General features: G+C 40.0%; 1 protein-coding gene across 6 annotated transcripts in view; it reads right to left on the bottom strand.

Moving 5' to 3' along the window:
- The window catches only part of KLF12 (Kruppel like factor 12), a 246,814-nt gene that overhangs the window by 141,142 nt on the left and 84,930 nt on the right, over positions 1 to 20,742 (bottom strand). For 5 of the 6 annotated variants that reach the window (XM_027713527.2, XM_027713531.2, XM_027713532.2 and 2 more), the window contains exon 3: positions 9,648 to 9,737. In XM_027713527.2, the coding sequence (XP_027569328.1) occupies positions 9,648 to 9,737 (90 nt within the window). Of the gene's footprint in view, positions 1 to 9,637; positions 9,738 to 20,742 lie in introns of those variants that run through there. The other variant, XM_039385148.1, reaches the window with a different exon arrangement.

Genomic DNA, 20,742 nt, shown 5'->3' with positions numbered 1-20,742 from the left:
CCATTAAACTCACTGGTGAGTAGAACAAGACGAAACGTAATGATTAACTTTTCTCCTAGCTAAATAATGTAAAGATTTTGTGATTCACAATTATTTCACCAAGATGTTTCAATGGAAAACATTTTGTATAAGGAACTCTGAACCACAAAGAAGCTGCTGTTCATCAGCAGGTCACCACTATCCATCCATATACCTAATCATAGATGGAGGTAAATGTGAGGTAATTCAAGATAGCTTTCTTGATAATAAAAGCAGGATAGCCTAACTCACCCTCCTCAGTTTCTTAATAGGAACAGAGGGATTGCAACCTACTGAATTTCAACCTATGATTGCAACCTACTGAATTTCGGTGTTGCAACCTAAATTGAACTTTGGATGCCCAAGCAGGTAAGTCACCAGATGAGAAGGTAACGGCTTTTTATATGCCAATAATTGTTTTGCATGAAGTCTAAAATGCACATTACTGTATCTAAGAATTACACTGCACTGTGACATGAAACAACAGAGACCTGTGATGAATTTCGAGGCAGAAGTGCAATAGGATTTTAGAATTCACTCCTGTATACCAGCTGATACATGGCATGCTCTGAGCTTCTGTGACTACAGCATTAATACCTTCCTAGCAGGATGCATATGAGCAAAAATCCATACTTGACTAGTTCCTTAATTAGCATTGCAAACTCAATCGAAATTACAGTTAAACTGTGAATATTGGATTCCCCAAAGAATGAACATGAAAGAAAATGAACATAGAGCACACCCAAGAGTCACTGGAACTCGGGTTACTGGGAGGAATTACATTAATTGTAGATATTTTGATAGTTGAAAATTTTTCTTACTTTTGTTTGTTTTGGGTTTGGTTTTGGTTTTGTTTCATTTTGTTACATTTTCATTTATTTCTTTAGTGCAGTAATGGAAATGTTGACCTTTTGCATCTTTATAAAAGAATCAATTTTCAACCTAAAATGTGGATTTAGAAATTCACAGGAACCAAACGGATACCGGGCTTGTATGTATCATGTTTGTTTTTCTTTATGCCTAGTCTTTCAACTGTGCAAATCTTAAAGGAGATTCCCATCATAAACTCTGGCCGGAGAGCAAGCTGAGAGGTTATACATCATCAAAAAAGCAGACTGGCTTGAAGGTGAGCTAACAAAATAACTGACTGGGGATAGAAGGCAACCAAACTATAATCTCACAATGTACTTCAGTACTATGCTCAAATCAAAGGGCTGACTTTCCTTCTCCCAAACCCAACATTATTTTTTCAGTCCATATAAGCACATAAAACTTACCAATTAATGTATTTAACATATATTATATAACTGTGATTTTTCTATAGAACTGTAACAATATTAAGCCATGTTAATTTCTGAGTCATATCATACATTCTCTTTGAAACCTTCTCCAGTCTTGTAGATAAAATATTATCCTTTTCCTCTACCAAATACATTTTCATGAAACCTAATTTTCTAGTAAGTGAAATCATCTTCTTGTTGCCCTTCCATCACTATAGATATAGGAAACCTCTTTTGTGCATGGCACTGTTGGCTAAACACAAGCTGCTTAGAGCAGAGATCTTCCTCTGTATCACACCTTTACACTTGCTGCTAAATTCCTAATACACACTGTGTATTCTTCAGAATACACAGAAAACACTGTTTTCTGAAGATGGCCATTAAAACAGTGTCTAACCTTCTGATTAATTAAACCAAGATACCAGGGACCACCCTTTATTGGTACAGTGCCTCACACAATTAAGTCCTCCCACACAACTGAAAATGCCCCCGTTCCTCACATACATACAACAAATGATACCAGACAGAATAAGGAGCACATTCCCTGCTGTGCTCCGTAACAGCAAACTCAGCTCCCTAGGAAAGGAAAGCAATGGCAGACAGTGGTCAATAAATTAAGTCTCAGAGGACCTGGGATCCTTCTCTTAGTGTGAATTTCAGACAGCATCATAGTCTTACAAACCCACCTGCATTTTCTCACTGCAATCTTGGGTTATTTGGCAAAAGCTGCCTGGCAAGTGTGCTCACTGAGCTAGTTAAGCTATCATTTCCTATTAGTCTTAAATCTATTACCTTTATATCGGACTTTTGAGTCTGATCCCTGAAGAGAAAAACAAAACAAAACAAAACAAAACAAACAACAATAACAACAACAAATAAGGAGACCACACCTACAACCATGATAAAACCCCTTGGCTCTCTACACAGGAGATGACTTCAAAAGGAGTAAAGAACATGTGAAATACTGAAATATGCAGTTTTCACCAATGCAGCAGTGCGGAGACATGCCCGGAATAGGCAGTTTGGGTCCCAGAAGTAGTAGAGATGTCTCAGGACATAGCTTCAGATACAATTCACAAGTTCCAATCACACACTCCTGTCAAAAGCAGCACCCATGATCTTCTTCTCACCTTTCTTTCCCCTCTCCACAGAATAGAGGACATCCATGATTTCCTAATAGTGTGACTTGCAGGGCAAATAGCGCCATTCCCTTTCTCCTTTTGGGTTAGGTTTTTCTTGGATCAGTGATCGGTTGACCCTACTCTTCCCAATGTCATTGAGTCACTGGCAAGGGATTCAGCAGGAACCCCAGGATGACAGCAAAATTGTAGGAGATGGTTACCTTTTATTCTTCATGCAGGTTTCCACTCAATGTGAAACAGTACCAGTATTCATCATCTCATGATGCAGTGCAAGGAAACAAGGCTGTATCTCCTTAGGTACATCTCACCTAACTTTGTATCATGCCCTGTAGGTTAGGTCCTTACTGGTTTTCGGGTCAGACCCTGATCTCTTTCAGAAAAATATCCTATATTTATGACTGTAAAGCAACTAATGAATCACACTAGCTGTGTTTCTAACATCTCAATAACATTCCTTAAGTGTTGTCTATTGCAAGATAAAGAAAACCAATAGCAAATATGAAGGGCTTTCTTTGCAGAAGAGTTTGATACATGTGCCATTTATTTCCCCAAATCAGTCATGCTAAACATTAAGAAATTCAGAAAAAAATAATTATTTGAATGAAGCAGAGATTCACAAATTACAACAGCAAATACAAGAAGTTCTCCTTCTGCTAATACAAAGAATGTACTTAAGCTGAATGAATCATTGCAAAACAGTTTCCCATACAGTCATGGAGCAAGCTTTGCTATTGAGACTATACTCAACTGAATTTGAATAGGTATTTTTGGAAATCTTTAAAAATAAAACAGATTTATGTTACTATTACCCAGGCTGAGGTGGAACGTGTTTATGTATATAACAACATAGGGATGAATGGCATTCTTGAGATATGAGACAACAAGATAATTTTGCTGGAGATGAAAGACACAGAGAATAATATTGGCTTGTTAAAGGGTTTTGTCATTTTAGCCATTTCTTTTCATAATTCAGTCATGATAAGGGATTGGAATGGAGGCAGATCAAGAAGAATTAGAAGGAGAATTCACAAGAAGATATATAATCTTCCACTAATAATTTGAGAGGACAAAACGGAGGCAAAGAAACAGATGAGACTGCAGATCTGGAAACAAAAAGACTGATGAAAATTAGTGGTTCATTATCCTCTCTATTTGAAGACTAATTGTGGGACATAAGTCCCACATTTATATCTCCTTTTAACAAAAGCTTATGGCCCCACTCAGCAAATACGTCAGAAAGTGCAGCTTTACACATCTAAGTCAGACACATTTACCAGTTTTTAGAAACTGGACCAAATCTTGCAATGATCAAAACTTTCAGACTTCACGCTGAAGCCAGCCAACACTATCCATCCTAATTTCTTGATAGTAGCCACTAGCTAATAAATTCACTGCCCAGTCTCTATTACCGATTAAATTAATCCAGCCTCTGTACATTTTTACAGTGAGAAATATTACTTCTCAAAATAGTTTTTGGCACAGCCAAAGACTGAAGATTTTTTTTCTTACTGCTGAAGAACCCCAGCTCCAGCCTCATGGAGTGGGAACACCTTCTTTGCACCCTTTTCTGAAGCTGGCAACTGACAGACAAAGATTTTACTGCAGACTGAAAGATCTAAAGCTGTAGGTCACTGGAGGATATTAAATGATAAGCAAATTCACATTTCTAAAGTAATTCTACCAATTTATTAGCAATGCTAGCTCCTGTTCCACAGTAGGGGAGATAATAACGAAGCCTTGTTAAAGGGCAATGTGATATCTTTTATGTAATATAGTTTTTTCATTTGTGATAAAGTCATTAAAGCAGCACTGTGTCTTCCTGAAGCCTCAAACAATAGTCTGCATTAAATCTCCTGTGGAAATTAAGGATAGTAGTTCACTGGAAAAATAAGCATCTGTTCTGGCTAATGCTGATGGCCTTCTAAAAATCATTAAACTATTCTAAACTGGCAACGATAAAACAACGCGGAACTGTTTTAACTTTTTCCAAAGCAAAGAGAAAATCCATTTCCCTTGTAAATACTTCTTTGTTCCAAATCTGCCTAGTAACCTTTATCTCATAAGGCATGTCTCCTTATGGACTGCCTAAATCCCATTCTCCTACCATGACCTAACTTGAATTCAGCGTCCTTTAAATCTGGGTTGGTAAAGGTTTGTCTTCACTGCATCGACACAGGCTGCAGTTGCGGAGTCCTGCCCACCTGTTCTCTAGTCACAGGCTCCAAAGATCTGGTGCAGTGGGCAGAATTGAAATGTCAGCTCCAATTTCCTTTCAGCCTCAGCTAGAGACTGGGCTGCTTTGCAGTAGGAGTAGCTTGCAGTTTCATTCTCCCAAGGCTACCCTAAAACCTCAGCTGGACTACACTTTTTTTGTTCATTTAATCCTTCTGCTGTATTGCATTTTAATTCCACCTTCACTTGGTCTAGATATGTAACACTAGTGTAGTAGAAACTTTTCAGGGATATCAACCCAGGTTTGGGCACAGAGCACCCAAACACAAATAGTGAAACAAAGTGTCTCCTAATAAGGAAGTTAAAGATCCCGGAGGTTACGCACAAAGTATAGGGAAGAACCTTACATTCTACTTAACCTCTCCTGAAAAAAAGACTGAAGACTCCAATAGGAAAACCAGAAATATAATGGATTGATTGCCTGGCTTGATATCCAAATACAGCAGAAAATGCTAGTCTGTGCTTAAGGATTTGCTCTGCCCTGGTTCTCATCTACATCATGGGTGATCTTCTACTACCACCACACGTACTCAAGAGACAATAGGTGGTGAAGATCAAGTTACTCAGAGCATCCCAGGGAAGATGAATTTCTGGTTAATGAAACGCACACAGGCAGATGGTGCTTATTTCACTGCAGTTGTATGCCACAAAAGGTAAGTGAAAAACTAACTTAAGGTTAAAACCTGGTGGGTTTTTTCCTCCTATTGTGCTTCCATTTTAGTGGAGTAGGTGTAAAAGGAAAGGGAATGTTCCTTCTTTGACTCTTATTTCTGTGTTGCCCAAGTTTAGCAGTGCTCATTGTTCACTTTACCAAGATTGCTAAGCAGGGGTATTTTCTACTGATCAAGTCAATAGGTTGATGGGTTACTGGTTCACAAACTATGAGGAGCCACATGAATTTCAAAAAAAGGCTTTTAATAAAGTCCTAGGATAAACACATAATTTAATCATTAAACTCTAATTTATCAAATAAATTCATTAAATAAATTGAAACCTTGGAGCAAAAATGGACTTAGACCCTGTGATCATGCCATATGCTGAAGTAATTCACCAAGCCAGCATGGTACATGTAACATCATGATGTCAATTCTGATTTGAAGCAGAGATGTAGGGTATCACTCATCTCTGTGGTCTTGAAGCCAAACTCAGAATCACAGAGGTTCCTTTGGCTCCCACTCTTTTTCAGTAATCCAGTGTCTTCTGAGAAAATCTTCACACTTCTGCCTCACCAACAGCAGTAATGCACAAGACACCCCAGGAACATGAAGGCGATGGGACGCACTGGCACTCAAGTGAGATTTGACCGAGCACCCTGATGTCCCTCCAGGTACAAAGGCTTGCCTCCATGCAATCACTGCCCACTGTGTGATTAGTCCCTCCTCTGCTGGCTGCTCCCTCATCAAAGAATCATAGAATCAATTAGGTTGGAAAAGACTTCCAAGATCCTCCAGTACAACCTTTGACAGATCATCACCCTGTCAACTAGACCACAGCACCAGGTATGCCAGATCCAGTCACTCCTTGAACACCTTCAGGGGTGGTGACTCTGCCACTTCCCTAAGTGGTCCATTCCAGTACTTGACAATCCTTTCAGTGAAGAAATTCTTCCTGATATCCAATCTGGACCTCCCCTAGCACAGCTTGAGGCCATTTCCTCTTGTCCTGTCACTAGTTGCCTGGGAGAGGAGACCAACTCTCACCTGGCTACAACCTCCTTTCAGGTAGTTGTAGAGAGCAATAGGGTCTCCCATGAGCCTCTTTTTCTCCAGGCTAGATAACCACAGCTCCCTTACATGTTCTTCATATGATTAACCCTCTAAGACCCTTCCCCAGCTCCATTGCCCTTCTTCAGATACACTCCAGCAACCCAACCTCTATGTCTTTCTTGAGTGAGTGGCCCAGAACTGGACACAATACTTGAGCTGCAGCCAGACTACTGCCAAGGCTGCAAGAGCCAGGACCGTAGGAAGGAGCAGCTGGGTGTCCCACACAGTCCTGCACGCACGCATGGCCAAACAATGTCCAAATTCCCCCAGCAAGGTCTTTTCTGTGAATCCCACCCTGGAACTACAAGAGACAGGTAACTAAGGCACAATTACAGAGAAAACACCTTTTCTGACTGACATATTCATGTGTCCTGCAGGGAAGCGTTCAATATACCTACAAGGAACAGGTACATATCCTTGGAATCCACAGTTGATTTAATCTTAGTTTCAAGAAAGTTTTGTGGTAATTGCCTTGTAAACACTCATCACCATTAACACAGAGGACTCACCAAGACTGGAATACTTAGCTATCACATGTGACAGTCTCCCATAGTGAAACAGCAACCTGAGGAGCAACCCCACTCTCTTCATCATACACTGTACAGTCTGGTCTCCAAAGGGTTAAGCGAGATCCTCACGCATCACCACAATGGAGATTTTCTGTTGCCACTGGAAAGCGCTGGAAGCTGATGTTGGATAAAGTCAGATTAAAAACAAGGTGTGTGCTTTCAGAAGCATAGGTAATTACTAGCATAGCTGTGGAAGGTCCTTCATCATGATCAATTTTTAAGTCAAGATGATGTTTGTTTGAAATATGGGCCCAGATTTAAAGAGGAAGCAATTCAAAGCAGTCTCATAGCCCTTCTAAGACAACAGCATCTCAAAGCTTCATTAGCAAAACATGACAACTCGGCACTCTCTGGTTCTGACAGCTCAGCACTCACCATCCTGGTCAAGAGCCAGGCCAACTCCAGACCCTGTTTCTTCCACTCCACAACTGACACAGCCTTCATGATCCTCCAACCAGACATGAAACTTTTTTTTCATAACCCTTAAACCATGCCTCACTTTTGCCCTTGCAGCAAACCTAGAGCCAAGAGCAGATACCAAGAAGAACCAGCAAAAAACCCAGATGTTTTTGTATGGGTTTTGGAAAAGTTTGTCTGGTGTTCAGCATGCTAAGTGATGAAGCTTTGGCCACTACGTTCAGAAGACTCAAAATGTCATCTTAGTTTGCAAATTTTCAAAGTAGAAATCACATCTCCCTGTACACACATGCTGCAATGGAGGTACAATTCTAGGGACTTCGGGCACTATAAACAACACACGCACAGACACCATGATTTCAGATTCATACTACTGGTTTCACACTTTAGTTCCCTCTCCATGCTTCCCAGTTATGATATTCATCTTCCCAAACAGCTCCATGTGCTGTTTTTGGTAATCACATCCTTCAAACACTTGTCCCTGTTATGTATACCAACATCTACATATTCAAAACAGTCTCCAAAGCACATGCTAAACATCTGTTTCAACCAGCTCTCTTTAGAGTTTAAACTGTTTGCTGGAAAATTGCCATCCTAATGGCCAGCTCCTCTGTTAGTGAACTGGAGAATTCATTTTGTATTTATTGATTGTTCCCTAATGAAGAGTCATAAAGGTGCCAGAGACTCTTGACCAGACACTACTTAATTAGTATCAAAGTGCATAAAATCCCAAATCAAACCAAGCTCTCTGTCCAATGGCTCAGCCACTGGAAAAAAGTGACATCATTTTCTGCTAATACAGAAGTCCATAAAATTTTATTGAAGAACTCTAAGGAAATTAAAAAACTATATAGGTCGATCATGTCCTTCCAGTTTCTAAGACACCAAATAAGGTCTTCAAGAATCAAATAACACTTTGCTAAAGGAATTATTCTTCATAAAGGAACCAGCAATATGTATCATGCACAGAATTTTATTTTAAACTAAACAAAGGCAGATACAGGTGAAACTTTTGTCTTCCGAACACTATAGAGAAATGTTCCTGTTACATACAAAGATATGATGCAAAGCATCCAGAAGATAATAAAAAATTACCTCTAAGGGATCTGTCTTTACATCACTGTGGCTCATACAATAGTTCAGTTTTTACATTCCCTCAAACTACAGTGTATTGGAGTCTTTTCTGAGGGTACTTGCTCTCAAAAAGGCAGAGAGGTGAGTAAAAACTCGATTAAATGTCAAGCTTTTTTCTCTCACAAACTTATAGCCTCAAATACACCCTGGTATTTCCTTGCAAGTGTTTCAAATTAAGTCATCCTGAAAGTTAATTCCCTCTCTTCCATATAATTTTAATTCTCAATTAAATAACTGAGAAAATAGCAGAAAGGGAAAGAGCCAACTAACAGAAGGAGGCAAAAGCCCATCCCTACATGGCAATAGCATTGCTGCTTCTATTACATTGCTTGTTGAAGGCAGATTAGTAAGGTGGCATGGATTCTTTGGGATAACGCAAGATATACACAAGGAAAGAAATTGTCATGATAAAACAAAATCCATTTAATACATATGCCCTCACAGTAATCTACAACTACTGATGTATTACCATATATGCAAGAAAATACCCTTCCATTTTCCTAAAACCTATCACTCCAATGCCAAGTTCTGCAAAAAAATTCAAAATCCTATTCGTGATCTGCCCTGTATTCAGCAGCTGATGTGATACCAGCTTTAACCATCTGAAGGTTCTAGTCTTCTTATCCTAATGACAAGCAAGTGTATTTCACCCCAGAGAGAGCAGGTTTGCATAAACAGAAAATGGAATAGGACAAGCATATAAAGGTTGAAACAATCACAGTAACGCAAATATCCCAGTAAGGCAGAATAGCAAATACATTTATATGGGCTTCCCAGACATAAGAATTTGGCTTCTTTACTACAATCCATTCTTTTTTCATGTTTTTCATTTGTTTGTTTGTTTGTTTGAACTGCACCTTTTTATTTATAGTTGTAAAATTATACCAACACCATCCCAGCTATCCTAGATAGTTTTAGTAAGTCTTCTGCAGAGTTTTGTTCTAGATCTCACCAGTACAACTCCCAAGAAAATAAGCTCCAGAACAGTGGAAATAACGAAAAACACAGAAAAGAAAATGGGAGGGACAGCTAACCACAGAGAAGCTGGGGAAGGGTCACCAGAGTGAGGTCACACAAACCTCTTCTTACCCCTTGCTCAGATTCCAGCAGCTCTGTTTTGACTCTAACTGCCGGCATCCCATCAAGCATTAACATTCTGTTCTCAAAGGCGCTGATGTCCTAAAACAAAAAATGACAAGGTTAATAAAAAAAAAAGGAAGAAAACCTTGTTTTAATTCACTGATTTAAATTCTATGATACCATACAAGTAAGTTTCTTTTAGTGGAAATGAAGTTAACAAAGATATAATAGTTATTTTAAGGAGGAGCTGCCAAGTTACTACTTCTGTTAAAAAAGTAAATTATACTTTTAGTTGCCCTTAAAAGAGATCTAAGTCTCTGTAAACAATAAGGGAAAATCATCTCCAATTACTATTTTGTAATTTGAAATTAATCACACAGGTGCACATATATTAGTTCCTTACTTTAGAACTGGAAAAGAGACCAGTGATGTCAAATCATTTGAAGTTTTTGGGAGTATACTTAGGTACAGTTGATTTGAATCAAAACATTTGTACTTCTGTATTACCTAGAGAAAGCATACGCTTATGTTCAGAAACGTTACAGGGGAGGCCTGTACAGACACACACTATAATTTAAGACACTATAAATTAACAGAACTCCTCATATTTCTTATCATTCATTGTATTTTAAAGTTATCAGCATTTGTCAACTAAAATCCCCACACACACACCTCTGACACAAGACAGAGAAAAAAGCATGTTAAAAACATGCACTGCCCACGTAGTAATGGGCAATATATGCCAAGAGCTTCAAGCTGAAGAAAAATTTCCTTCCCTGAATCAGCATCCCCGCTGTGTAAGTCTCATTCTGCTGTTGCTGAAGCAGTTTATGGAGATATACAAAACTTCTTGTGCCTTCAGTTCAAATACTACCTCAACTTGAGTCAATTTTCTACTCCAGCCAAGGCTTAAATGATGGTGTTTGAAAGCAAGTACTTTTAGCTTTAGTTTGGATAACATATAGACAATAAAAGACATTTTATCCTTCAAGTTAGAACCTGACCTTACAAATCCAGACACCTTGGGTCAGTGATACAGAAACACAGAGATGCCACAGCTATTTTTCAAATAGCGAAACTACAGCACATATCATTTAAAAGTGGCTCATTCACAGTCAGTTATTTACATGCAGCCCTGTTTGGAAGTCAGCACTCTAAACTGGAAACTCATCTCTACTCTGGTACCTTGTACTCCTCAGTAACTGCACCTTAATGGAAAAAAACACTTTTCCCCTGTGTTTCATGGGCAGCAGATCTGTTCAGCACTGTGTGGTGCCATTATTCATAAGGAGTATGTCATATGCCTGTTTCTTATCATGGTTGCTGCAGAGGAATTTTAAGGAAAATGGTCTGTCCCAATGAAGCTTCCAAAACACATTTTAAAAATTTAAATTTAAACATTTCCTTTTTTCCTGATACACCCCATCCCAGGACTTTCATTTTCAGGGATATAAGCACTGCAGAAGCTGTTTACTTTTGTATTTATTGTAATTTAAATAACATGTTGAAAAGCAGGGAAACTGATATGCCCATGCTCCAACATGGCGCCACAAGCAGAAGTAAATGACCTGTTTAAAATCCCTGTCGCCCTCACTTTGAACTCTGCGTGGTTTGATACTACAGGGCAGGTAGGAACTCAATGACGAAGCAGATAAGCAAATGCAATCTCTATTTTTTCCTTTAAAAGTAGATTTAGGTAATTGATAAAAAGCTCTAAATGCTTAAGTTATAAAATTTCAGATCAAACAAGTCATTTTCAATGGAACACCTCTGTGTTCAAACATGTGTGAATGAAGACCACTCAAGCTACTGAGACATCCCAGTCCATGCTACGCTTCTTCTGTGCATCTACTGTATTTTTTAGAAAAAAAGTTCTTCCTATGTCTTCTGAGCAAATAATTTTGTGCAACTTGATCTTTATTCAGTGTTTGAGGCATGAGGTGGACAAAAAGCAGGAGGGTCTTCAATGCCACAAAGAAGCTGGATGAAATTGCTCTTGGCTTTACATCCTTCTTCCCAGGAAGGGCAGTGCACTGTTTACTTATTAGCAGCAGATCTCAAGTGTCACTGAGCTCCATTGTGGGGTGAAGAAGGCAGGACCCAGCGTGGCATTCCTGGCTCCCCCAGTGCCTATTCTGCAAGAAAAAGCAGTTCCTCTCCTTTCTTGATTTATAGGAAGCACAGCTGAGTTTTATAGCAAGATCAGGAATACACCATCATGAAGCATCCCTTAGGCTGTTTAGCTCATAGACAAAGAAGAATGAACTGATATTGCATAGTGTCCCTGAGGAAGTCTTACCCGCCTGAGCAAAGGGACAAGGCCAGCTTACACAGGAGGCACAGGCTGAAGGAGGGGGGAAGACAAAGCGCCATGGAGGAAAGGCAGGTTTAATGAACTGTTAGAATCTGATTAGAGGCTAATGTCCCTTTTAGTGCTTTGTACCAATTTACAGCTGATATACTTGAACCATTTTTACCCACTGGCTGTGATAAACTCATTAGTTTTAAAAATGCAAGCTAACCAGAGCCTTTGAAGTTTAAAACTGATAAATCATGAAAACCTGACTAGTTCATGTACCATTTAACACATTTACATTTAACTAAATTTCCATAGTGTTCACTTCCCCTTTTGTTCTCTAAAAATCTTATTTCTTAAAAGCAACCTTTCAAGTGCTGGTCTGAAGAGCAAATGCTCTGGCTGTGAACAGCTCTGGCTTTTGGGCAATTCATAATTCAGAGTAGCAATAATCACAGGAGTAAATTCTTTCCAAACTATTTGATCCCTCCTGCATTTATAACTGGAAGTACATTGTGTGACACATCCTGGGGGGCCACTGCCAAGTAGTTCCAGTCTGTGTGCTATACACAGGGATAACATGTTCAGCCCTAGAAAGCTGATCTTTCCCAACTGCGCTCTCCTGCCATAACCAGTTTTGCACTACAGTATGTTCAAAGCCATGCAGCAAATAGGATGTAATTGCCGAGGTTTGCATTCAGTGGGCTGTCACCTAAGCCAAAGGGGCTTGACTCATTCTCACAGAGGCTGAATGTGTTAATTGAATTCTCCCAGGAGCCTCTAAGGTCAGACAAGCAGATGGAGCATCCACACCTGAGTGAGGCCAGGCTGCTCCAGTGCCCCACGTTAACTGATGACACTCATGAGACCCACCCGCAGAGACTGCTGATATGATATATTGAATCAATGAATTATTCAAGCCACAGCCCCTTCCTAGCTCACTCAATCCTCTTCATCAATTGTGGTAGCTAACTTCCACTCCCAAAATCACCCAGGTGAAGGTTACCTAAATTCGTGTGACAGTCCTTCCTTCTCTATTCTCCCACCTCAACCCTCCTGGTGTACTCCAGTTACCCACCTAGGTAAAGCACATAGTAAATGTAGGTCCTAAACTGGGCATATAATGAAGCCAAACACTGCATGACCTTACCAGAACATCTGTTCTCTTGGATAAGTAATTCATCCTAAAAGAGATCGCACTCTTTCTCAGTGCCATCCACTGGAGCCTTTCACTAATCATTTTCAGACATTTAGTCCCTTGAAACATTAATTAAAAACACAAATCATACCTAGGTCCGTACAGGCAGCTGCTATTAGAGCTGTTGTTACCGAAGGCAGATAAGCTTACAAGCTCTTCTTCTGAGAAGCTATTGCAATCAGTTTAATAACCAGAATCTCCCCCCTCTTAAAAGGCCTACATTTTCAGTACAGCACCACTGTAACCATAACTAGCATTTTCTTAATGAGGATGATTTTCTGCTGCAACTTTTAATCAAATCCATCTTTGCCTACTTTAAAGGAAGAAAAACCCAAAAAGTAATTATCTCATCCTTATACAACACCTCCACCCCCCACAGCATCCAATAGTGTTTATTTAATTATTAATTACACTATCATGACATTTGGCTCCATCCACAAGAAGGGTTAAGGTTTTATAGCCAAGTTTTTAATTTGACCAAGCCATAAATATTCAGAATCACACTGCAAACTTTTAACAATCACAGAGGAGCTGGTGCCACAACCACTCTCCTGTCCTGAGACACCACCAAAGACATCCCTAAACTCCGTTCATAACCTCTTCTAAGCACAAGATGACACAAAACCACACGTCCCCATCCCACATCACAATTGTCTCTCCCACTCTCCAAGATTTTCCCATCGAGCTGCTCAGTACTAAAGTATGATAGGTCCAACTCCGTGCCACCTCAGGAAGAAAGCAGTGAGCTCAGGTTTCAGAGTAACCAGAAAACTTAGACCTCACACTTCCTGCATGGACTGACAAACATTACCTTCCTTCCTCCTCTTGTTCCATTTCATGAACGCAAGCAATACACAGAGGCAAGGTGGATGATGCTAATTACTGCTGTCACTAATGAAAGTTACAGGCTTACTTAGTCACACTGAAGAGTTGCATACTGGCAAGATAAAGCCACGGATGGTTCTGCCTTTCCCATGACCTATAACATTCTGCTGATAATTCAAAGCTTCATAACTCTGGTGGCTTGACCTTTGCTGTCTACTAGATGCCCACCGAGTCACCATTACTCTCCTCCTCAAAAGGACAGGGCAAGAACACAATATAGAAAAGCTTAGGGGCCGAGATAAAGACAAAAACATTATTTATGAGGTACCGACACAGGCGAAACAGACTTGACTTGGGGAATATTAATTTATTGCCAATTAAAATAGACTCTGACGGTGAGAAATAAAGACAAAACCCAAACATCTCCACCCACTCCTCCCTTCTGCTCAGGCCCAACTTTATTCCAACTCTTCCTTCACTTTTCTGCACAAACTTAACTTTAACATGACATACTCTCATTTTGAGAAATGAAATATCAGCTGGGGGAGGAGCGGTCCCAAATTCAACATTCAGGCTACAATAAAAGTTTCATGTTCAAGGGAGTATGTTTTAACAGCTGAGAGCAAAGAACAACCCTTAGGCAGTCTTTCTGTCCCAAAGCTATGACGTATAACTTTACCTGTCTCATCTTCTACTATTTTAACACAAGTTTTCCGCACATGCAATAATTTCTTAATTCATCATTATATTTTTATTTCATGGCTCAAAAATCTGGAGTATTTTTGTTATAACAATGTTCTTGACAGCTCATAAACATGAACGTTTAAGTCTTCCTTTTTTATACAGATATCTTAGAAACATTACTGAAGTAATCATGAAGTAACTTATGTCAGTTATATGCCCTATCAATAAGATTATCTTGTTGATTTCTCTGAACATATATACCTAAATTCATATTACTCTCAATACACTTTACTACAGTGAAGTTATTAATCGGTCAAAGCAAGAGACAGCATAACACATCAGGGCAAAAAAATCTGAAGTGATCCACTCAAGGCAAAGTTTTTGAAGATATGACAGAATCTTTTAAGGATATGACTAGTTTTCCAAAGCGTGAAACTGTTTTTTCTCTTTGTTTCAAGGGATAACAGAATGAAAGATTACCATCTCTCATCAAGTCCTTAGAGAGAGGAAGCCAAGGAGAATCACTCAGTTGTCAACCACCTCAGTTTCCTAAAGACCTTTATATAACATACAGTGTTAGATCTGTTGGTCACTTCAATGCAGTTCTCTCTAGGATGAAGCAGATGTAACATTGTCACAGTATGCATGAGAGCAGTTCATTCCAAACAGTGGAGGAAACAACTATCCGATAGAATGAAAGTAGGTTTATGTGGCTAGAAGATAATCACTCAACTGGGAATTCTGCCAGGGAATCGAGGGTAACAGCCCATGTCTTGCTGTAAGATCTTCATCATATGTAATTATGTCTATAGTTGTGTGAAATGTTCATTATGAAAGCACAGATTCTGGTAGTTCTTCATTTTACTCTGAACTCGAATTTCCAGTCAAATTTACCAGAAAAGTATAGGCTGCATTCACTGATGCATCCAGGAAAACCACAACAGTTTCTTGAGAAAAAAGTGAAGTAAAGCCTTAGCATCCATACTGTTTTCATCTGAAACAGGAGTTGATTCGAGTTCGTTCCAATTCACAATGAAATTCCTTTCGTGAGTAGGGAAGTGGACACGCATCACAGCATGGCATCCAGTGAAGAGGGAGGCATCGCAGCTCTAAGCTTTCCAGGAAGGCCTCCAAGGGTGGTCTCTTATTACAATTGTGTGTGCCAGGTAGAGCCCAGACCTCAACAGCAGTTGAGACTTGATTCTGTCAATGCCCAAGAGGCACATGCAAAGGCTGGCCTTCAGCTCGTGCTGTTCTGCTCAGATCCTCATCTGATGTACCAGACCGTGTCCAGCTGTATCCCATTGCTACCAGTACAAAGATGTACACATGCAACACAAGCTTCTCGAATTCCTAGTCATCTCTTGGAAGAAAATAATACTGATTTTGAAGACAGCAGACTTTCCAAGGTTATGAAGTATTCAAATGCCTAAGGACACAGCTATGTTGTAATTTGATGTATTTTTACAAATCTGTCTCCAGGGAAAGAGTTCAAATCCAGACAATATTCAGTGAAGAGAAACAAGATCTCAAATTTTGCTGCTAAAGTCTTTTTTGTTAGTTTGGGTTTAAATTAGTTTTAGGGAATATAAATAGAACCAAAGAGATGTGGTCAGCTTCCAGGTGACAGAGAAGTGTCAAGTGCATTGGAAACTAGAGGCCAATCTGCTATTTCTCAGACTCAGCAGGCAACCCTGTCAGCTTTAACAGCTTAAAATCCCTTTACATCAGCTCTGCTCTCCTGCCAGTTTTAGCTGTCTCCACAAAGAATTACTGATCCTTCCTATAGTAGGGGTTCAGACACAACGTTACAAGTAACAGCACTTACACCAGAGACTCTCCTTTAACTTTTTTCAACATTAATGGCTTCATTGTTTTCCCTCTAATACAACATTCACAGAATATTTGAGGGTTTGTGAATACCAATGGATTCCTTAAGTATTTGTGGATTTTCTTTGCCTTACACTTAAAAGTTCCGCTTTACAAAAAAAGCCCAACCTCCCTCCCCCACCCAAAAAAAACCAGCAAAGGAGAGCCAAAAGAGCCATCATTTAGGAGAGATGCATACTTAAGAAAGGGGTAGACGTGCAAAAAGCATGCACTATACATTTATCTTTACACTGGATTTATCTAAAAAGACATTTTTTCAGAACACTCGATGGTACACTATAGTAAAATAAATTCTTGATACTTTCTCCTTTGGGTTTTTGAAGTACAGACAAGTAGTGAAGACTACTATCAAGTGGAAATGCATGACTTTTTGAAAAAAAAAAACCTGCTAATTGACCTAGATTATCACTTTTCCTTGACTACTGTTATAAGACAAGTGGTTTTAAAACACTACTGCTCAATTTCCAAAGTAGTTTTCCACTATCTTATGATAATTGTCCTTGGGTTTGGAGAAGAGTTTAAAGAGGAGCTTGAAGAATGAGGCTTAAAATTAAAAACAAACCTCACCACCTGCCAAAAAAAAATTGTAACAGGAAATGTAAAAGAATTTTTCTAGTCCTACATTGATCAAATTTTCTGAAGCAGATACTAAATAAAGGTTACCTTTATTATTAAGTGGGTTGTTGCCTCCACTACTAAAATTGAGAAAAAGAAGTTACACGAAGAGCTAGCAAAAACAGTTTCAGGTCAGGTTTTCATTCAAGAGGTCCCCTGTCCTTTGTCTTCACAAAAAGCTTAAATCAAAGCCTAAATCAAAATCAAAAAGTAACTCTCAAGTCAAGAGTCATTTTTAAATAACTTCTGGTGCTAGAAAGAGTATGTGACATCAATAAATCGCCAGTGGAATAATTCTATCATCTGACAAAATCTTCCTGTATCTGTTAATTGTCTAAATTATGACTATTTTTTATTTGCTGAGCAAATTAAAATTGAGTGGCGTTGCTCAGGAGCTTACCAGCAAATATACAGTGACTAAAATTTTACTCTGAATTCTGACTGTACCTGCGCTGGTCAGAAAATGATCTGCTGAAAGCACAGTTTGCTGGTTGGCACACTTTCCCCCCACCTGCCAATGTGCAAAGTCTGCTTCCATGAACACAGATACAATATGGGAATATTTAGCATGTAGCAGTAGCCACAGTTTAGTCCAAAATTCACGCATGAGATGTCACGTGGCATGCCAAACATAACTGCTCTTTGCCAAGAAGAGAAGACGCCATCTACAGGATCTGCTTCGCACCATCGCTCCGTGCAGTCCAAAGGGACCACCACCTCAAAACAACAGTGCCTTCAGCTCTGCGACTGCAAAGCTCCAGAGGCAGCAGTGAAACAACTGCATAGGCGGTTTCATAGGCCTGGGCATCATCATTTACTCCAGAAATTATGCTGGCCCTTGCCATCTTGTGTTTCAAAGAAACCAAACACACTACCAACAACGCTGTCTGCCCCGTGGTTGCAGGACTGGTCAGTGGATCATACCCAGCCCTTCAGATGAGGGAGAAAACTGTTGCTCCTCCAGGCGCCATGTTCCCTCCCCTAGCATAACATATACTGATAAATTGACTGTCGGGGCCAAAAGCCAACTTCTTATAAATCATGGACATTACAAATGGTATCCTCTGAGTAAGAGTAATATAAGGTTATGCCAGCATTGAATATGCCTAGTGCCTTCCAGAAAACAAGCCACAAAAATGTCAAGCAGCTGATACTGTTTCTACCAAGCAGAAGTGTTTCTCACTGATCTGGGAGCTCTGACATACAGGCAGAACTAAAAGGAAACAAGGAAAAACCAGCTTTCGTAACCACTAAAATTCAGGAATTTCAGTTAAGCCTTATTTTCACTTCATATTTGCTTTGTTCATAAGCAATTTTTAAAAACTTTTCAGAATTTTTTACTATTTAAGACAGAGCAGTACATGGCATGCATACAAGAACCTCATTCCCAGAAGTCAGTTGCTCATTTCCAGCTCAGCTTGTCATGCTGCCAGCTACATGGACAGCAGCCCTGGGGAGAAGGAGGACATGCTTGTGTGCAGCTGCACCCTCCAATGCCAGGTATTGTAGGACACACCCGCGAGGTGCGCAGATGGTTCTCACAGAGCCTCAGAAACTGTCACAGCTCACATACAAAGTCAGAGAGACAACAGGCAGTAGGGATGAAACCAAAAGCTTTCTTTCAACGGCCCTATTCCAGCTGCTAGGAAAAGCCTGACTGTAGTCTTTGCCTCAGAAGCACAGAGTGCCCGTGTTAGCAAGAGCACATACAGAGATCACATGATTCATACGCAGGCCAAAATACCACAGGAATAATGTGATGGTTTCAGTAGTTTTCAGTAGTTCAGATGGTTTCAGTAGTTTTCTCCACACTGTAGATGGAGACAAAGTTCCAGCGATCCATCTAAAAGGTATGTTAGGTAAGGCCGTTTGGATCACTCCTCCCTCAGGTCAAGACAAACCCATTCGTGGGATTGTCTTTGCTCAAGGGCCTGGATATACCTGGTGGGTCATGAGGAAGGATGGAGAGATCCAATGTGTGCCTCAAGGAAACCTAAGCCTGGGGAAAAACTAATTCTGTGCCTTGAGTTGTATTTTACAGGAGACCAGACACCAGACGGAAAAAAGACCCGAACAAAGCTGATACGAGAATCCAAGGATGGCCGATGATGACACAGCCCAAACCAATGAGCCAGCCCTAAACCGGAACTGTGATTATGACGAAAGGGCCAAGAACACAAATCGAGTTGCTGGTGGTGCTGATCTTCAATGACAGACGACAGCCTTCGAGAAAAAATAAACATGGACTATATATGTATATGTGTATATGTGCGGGATAGAGACGAACACAATATACAGGTGTTACGTAAAGAAATAGTATGGAATAAGGGGTGGAGAATGTGGTGGTTTCAGTCTAGGCCTTCCTGGAAACCAGCTTGTAACCAGGAAGGAACTAGGAAGGTGACCAAGGAAGTATTCCATGCTATTCCTTTACGTAACCTAGGGTATAAATAAGGCATGGATAAGATAGTTCGCTCTCTTCCTTTCCGGCGAGGTTCGAGAACGGTGGGTCCCTGTTTCGGTCGGGCTTATCTGGAGCCGAGGCCTACAGTGACTGCTGTTATCTGCCACCCGTGAGGGGAGAGCCAAGGGCCGTGTCTAGCCATCCTGCCTGTTCGAAGGGAAGTGGTGAGATTTTTGCTAATTTGCCTTCGGCTGGTTGTTTGACTTGTGCGGTCCTTGCCCCTTTTTGTCCTTCTCCCTTCCCTTTCCCCCCTTCCCCCCCCCCCCCCCCCCGGCGTGTGGTATTCTCCTTTTGTGTATCTGTCTCATATATAAAACATATATATATATATATATATTTTTGCTATAGCTTTGGCTACTTGTTTCTTTTTTTTTCTCTTTTCCCTCTCTGGGAGGCGGGTCCTCGTTGTCGAGTTTCGGGGGACTTGGCAGGAAGCCAGCTCGAAACTTGCACAAACAATTAAATAAAGCTGAGTGATTGCACACTCAGATGAAAAAGTCAGACTATTGGCCAGAAACTGAGCGTTATTCCATCACCTTTTCCTGTATCTTTTGCACAGCACCTTACACACACGTGGAGGAACGGCAATTGCTTTATACGCTTCTCATAAACTCACTGCTTATTTTGGCATGTGAAAAGAAAGGGTGTAAGCTCTGATGAAACTTCCGTTTAACACCCTGTCCCAACTCAATCTCTGTTCTATTTAACAACAATTTGAGACTTCCTGCTCCCCACAGGTTTCAGTGCAAACTCCTGGGAAAATATTAATATTAAAGCTGGTGTGTAGTACTCAGTACATTTCAAAAAAAGGGACTGACTCCTGTTCACTTAGTGAATGAACTATAAAGCACCGTAGTTCACAAATAAGAATTTCTACGTATCCACCAAATATGTGGGAAAATCGTATAATATAATATATAATAATACATATTGCTCTCAGACTGCTCACATCAACTTAGATAGAAGCTGATATCTGACTACTCACATGAGATACTGACTTACCCAAAATAGAATGACCAAAATGCTTATGTACAAAACTGTCAAATTGGATTCCACAAGTAATAACTTATGGAGGAATGAGGGTTCCCTTTAAAGGCAATTCTAATTAAGTGTTCAAAGTTTCCAATTAACG

This window comes from Pipra filicauda, unplaced genomic scaffold, assembly GCF_003945595.2.
Source record: "Pipra filicauda isolate LSUMZ 115617 unplaced genomic scaffold, ASM394559v2 scaffold39_size4671491_pilon, whole genome shotgun sequence".
Classification (NCBI taxonomy): Eukaryota; Metazoa; Chordata; class Aves; order Passeriformes; family Pipridae; genus Pipra; species Pipra filicauda.
Note: the sequence above shows the minus strand (reverse complement) of the source record. Positions and strands in the feature narration are given on the sequence as shown.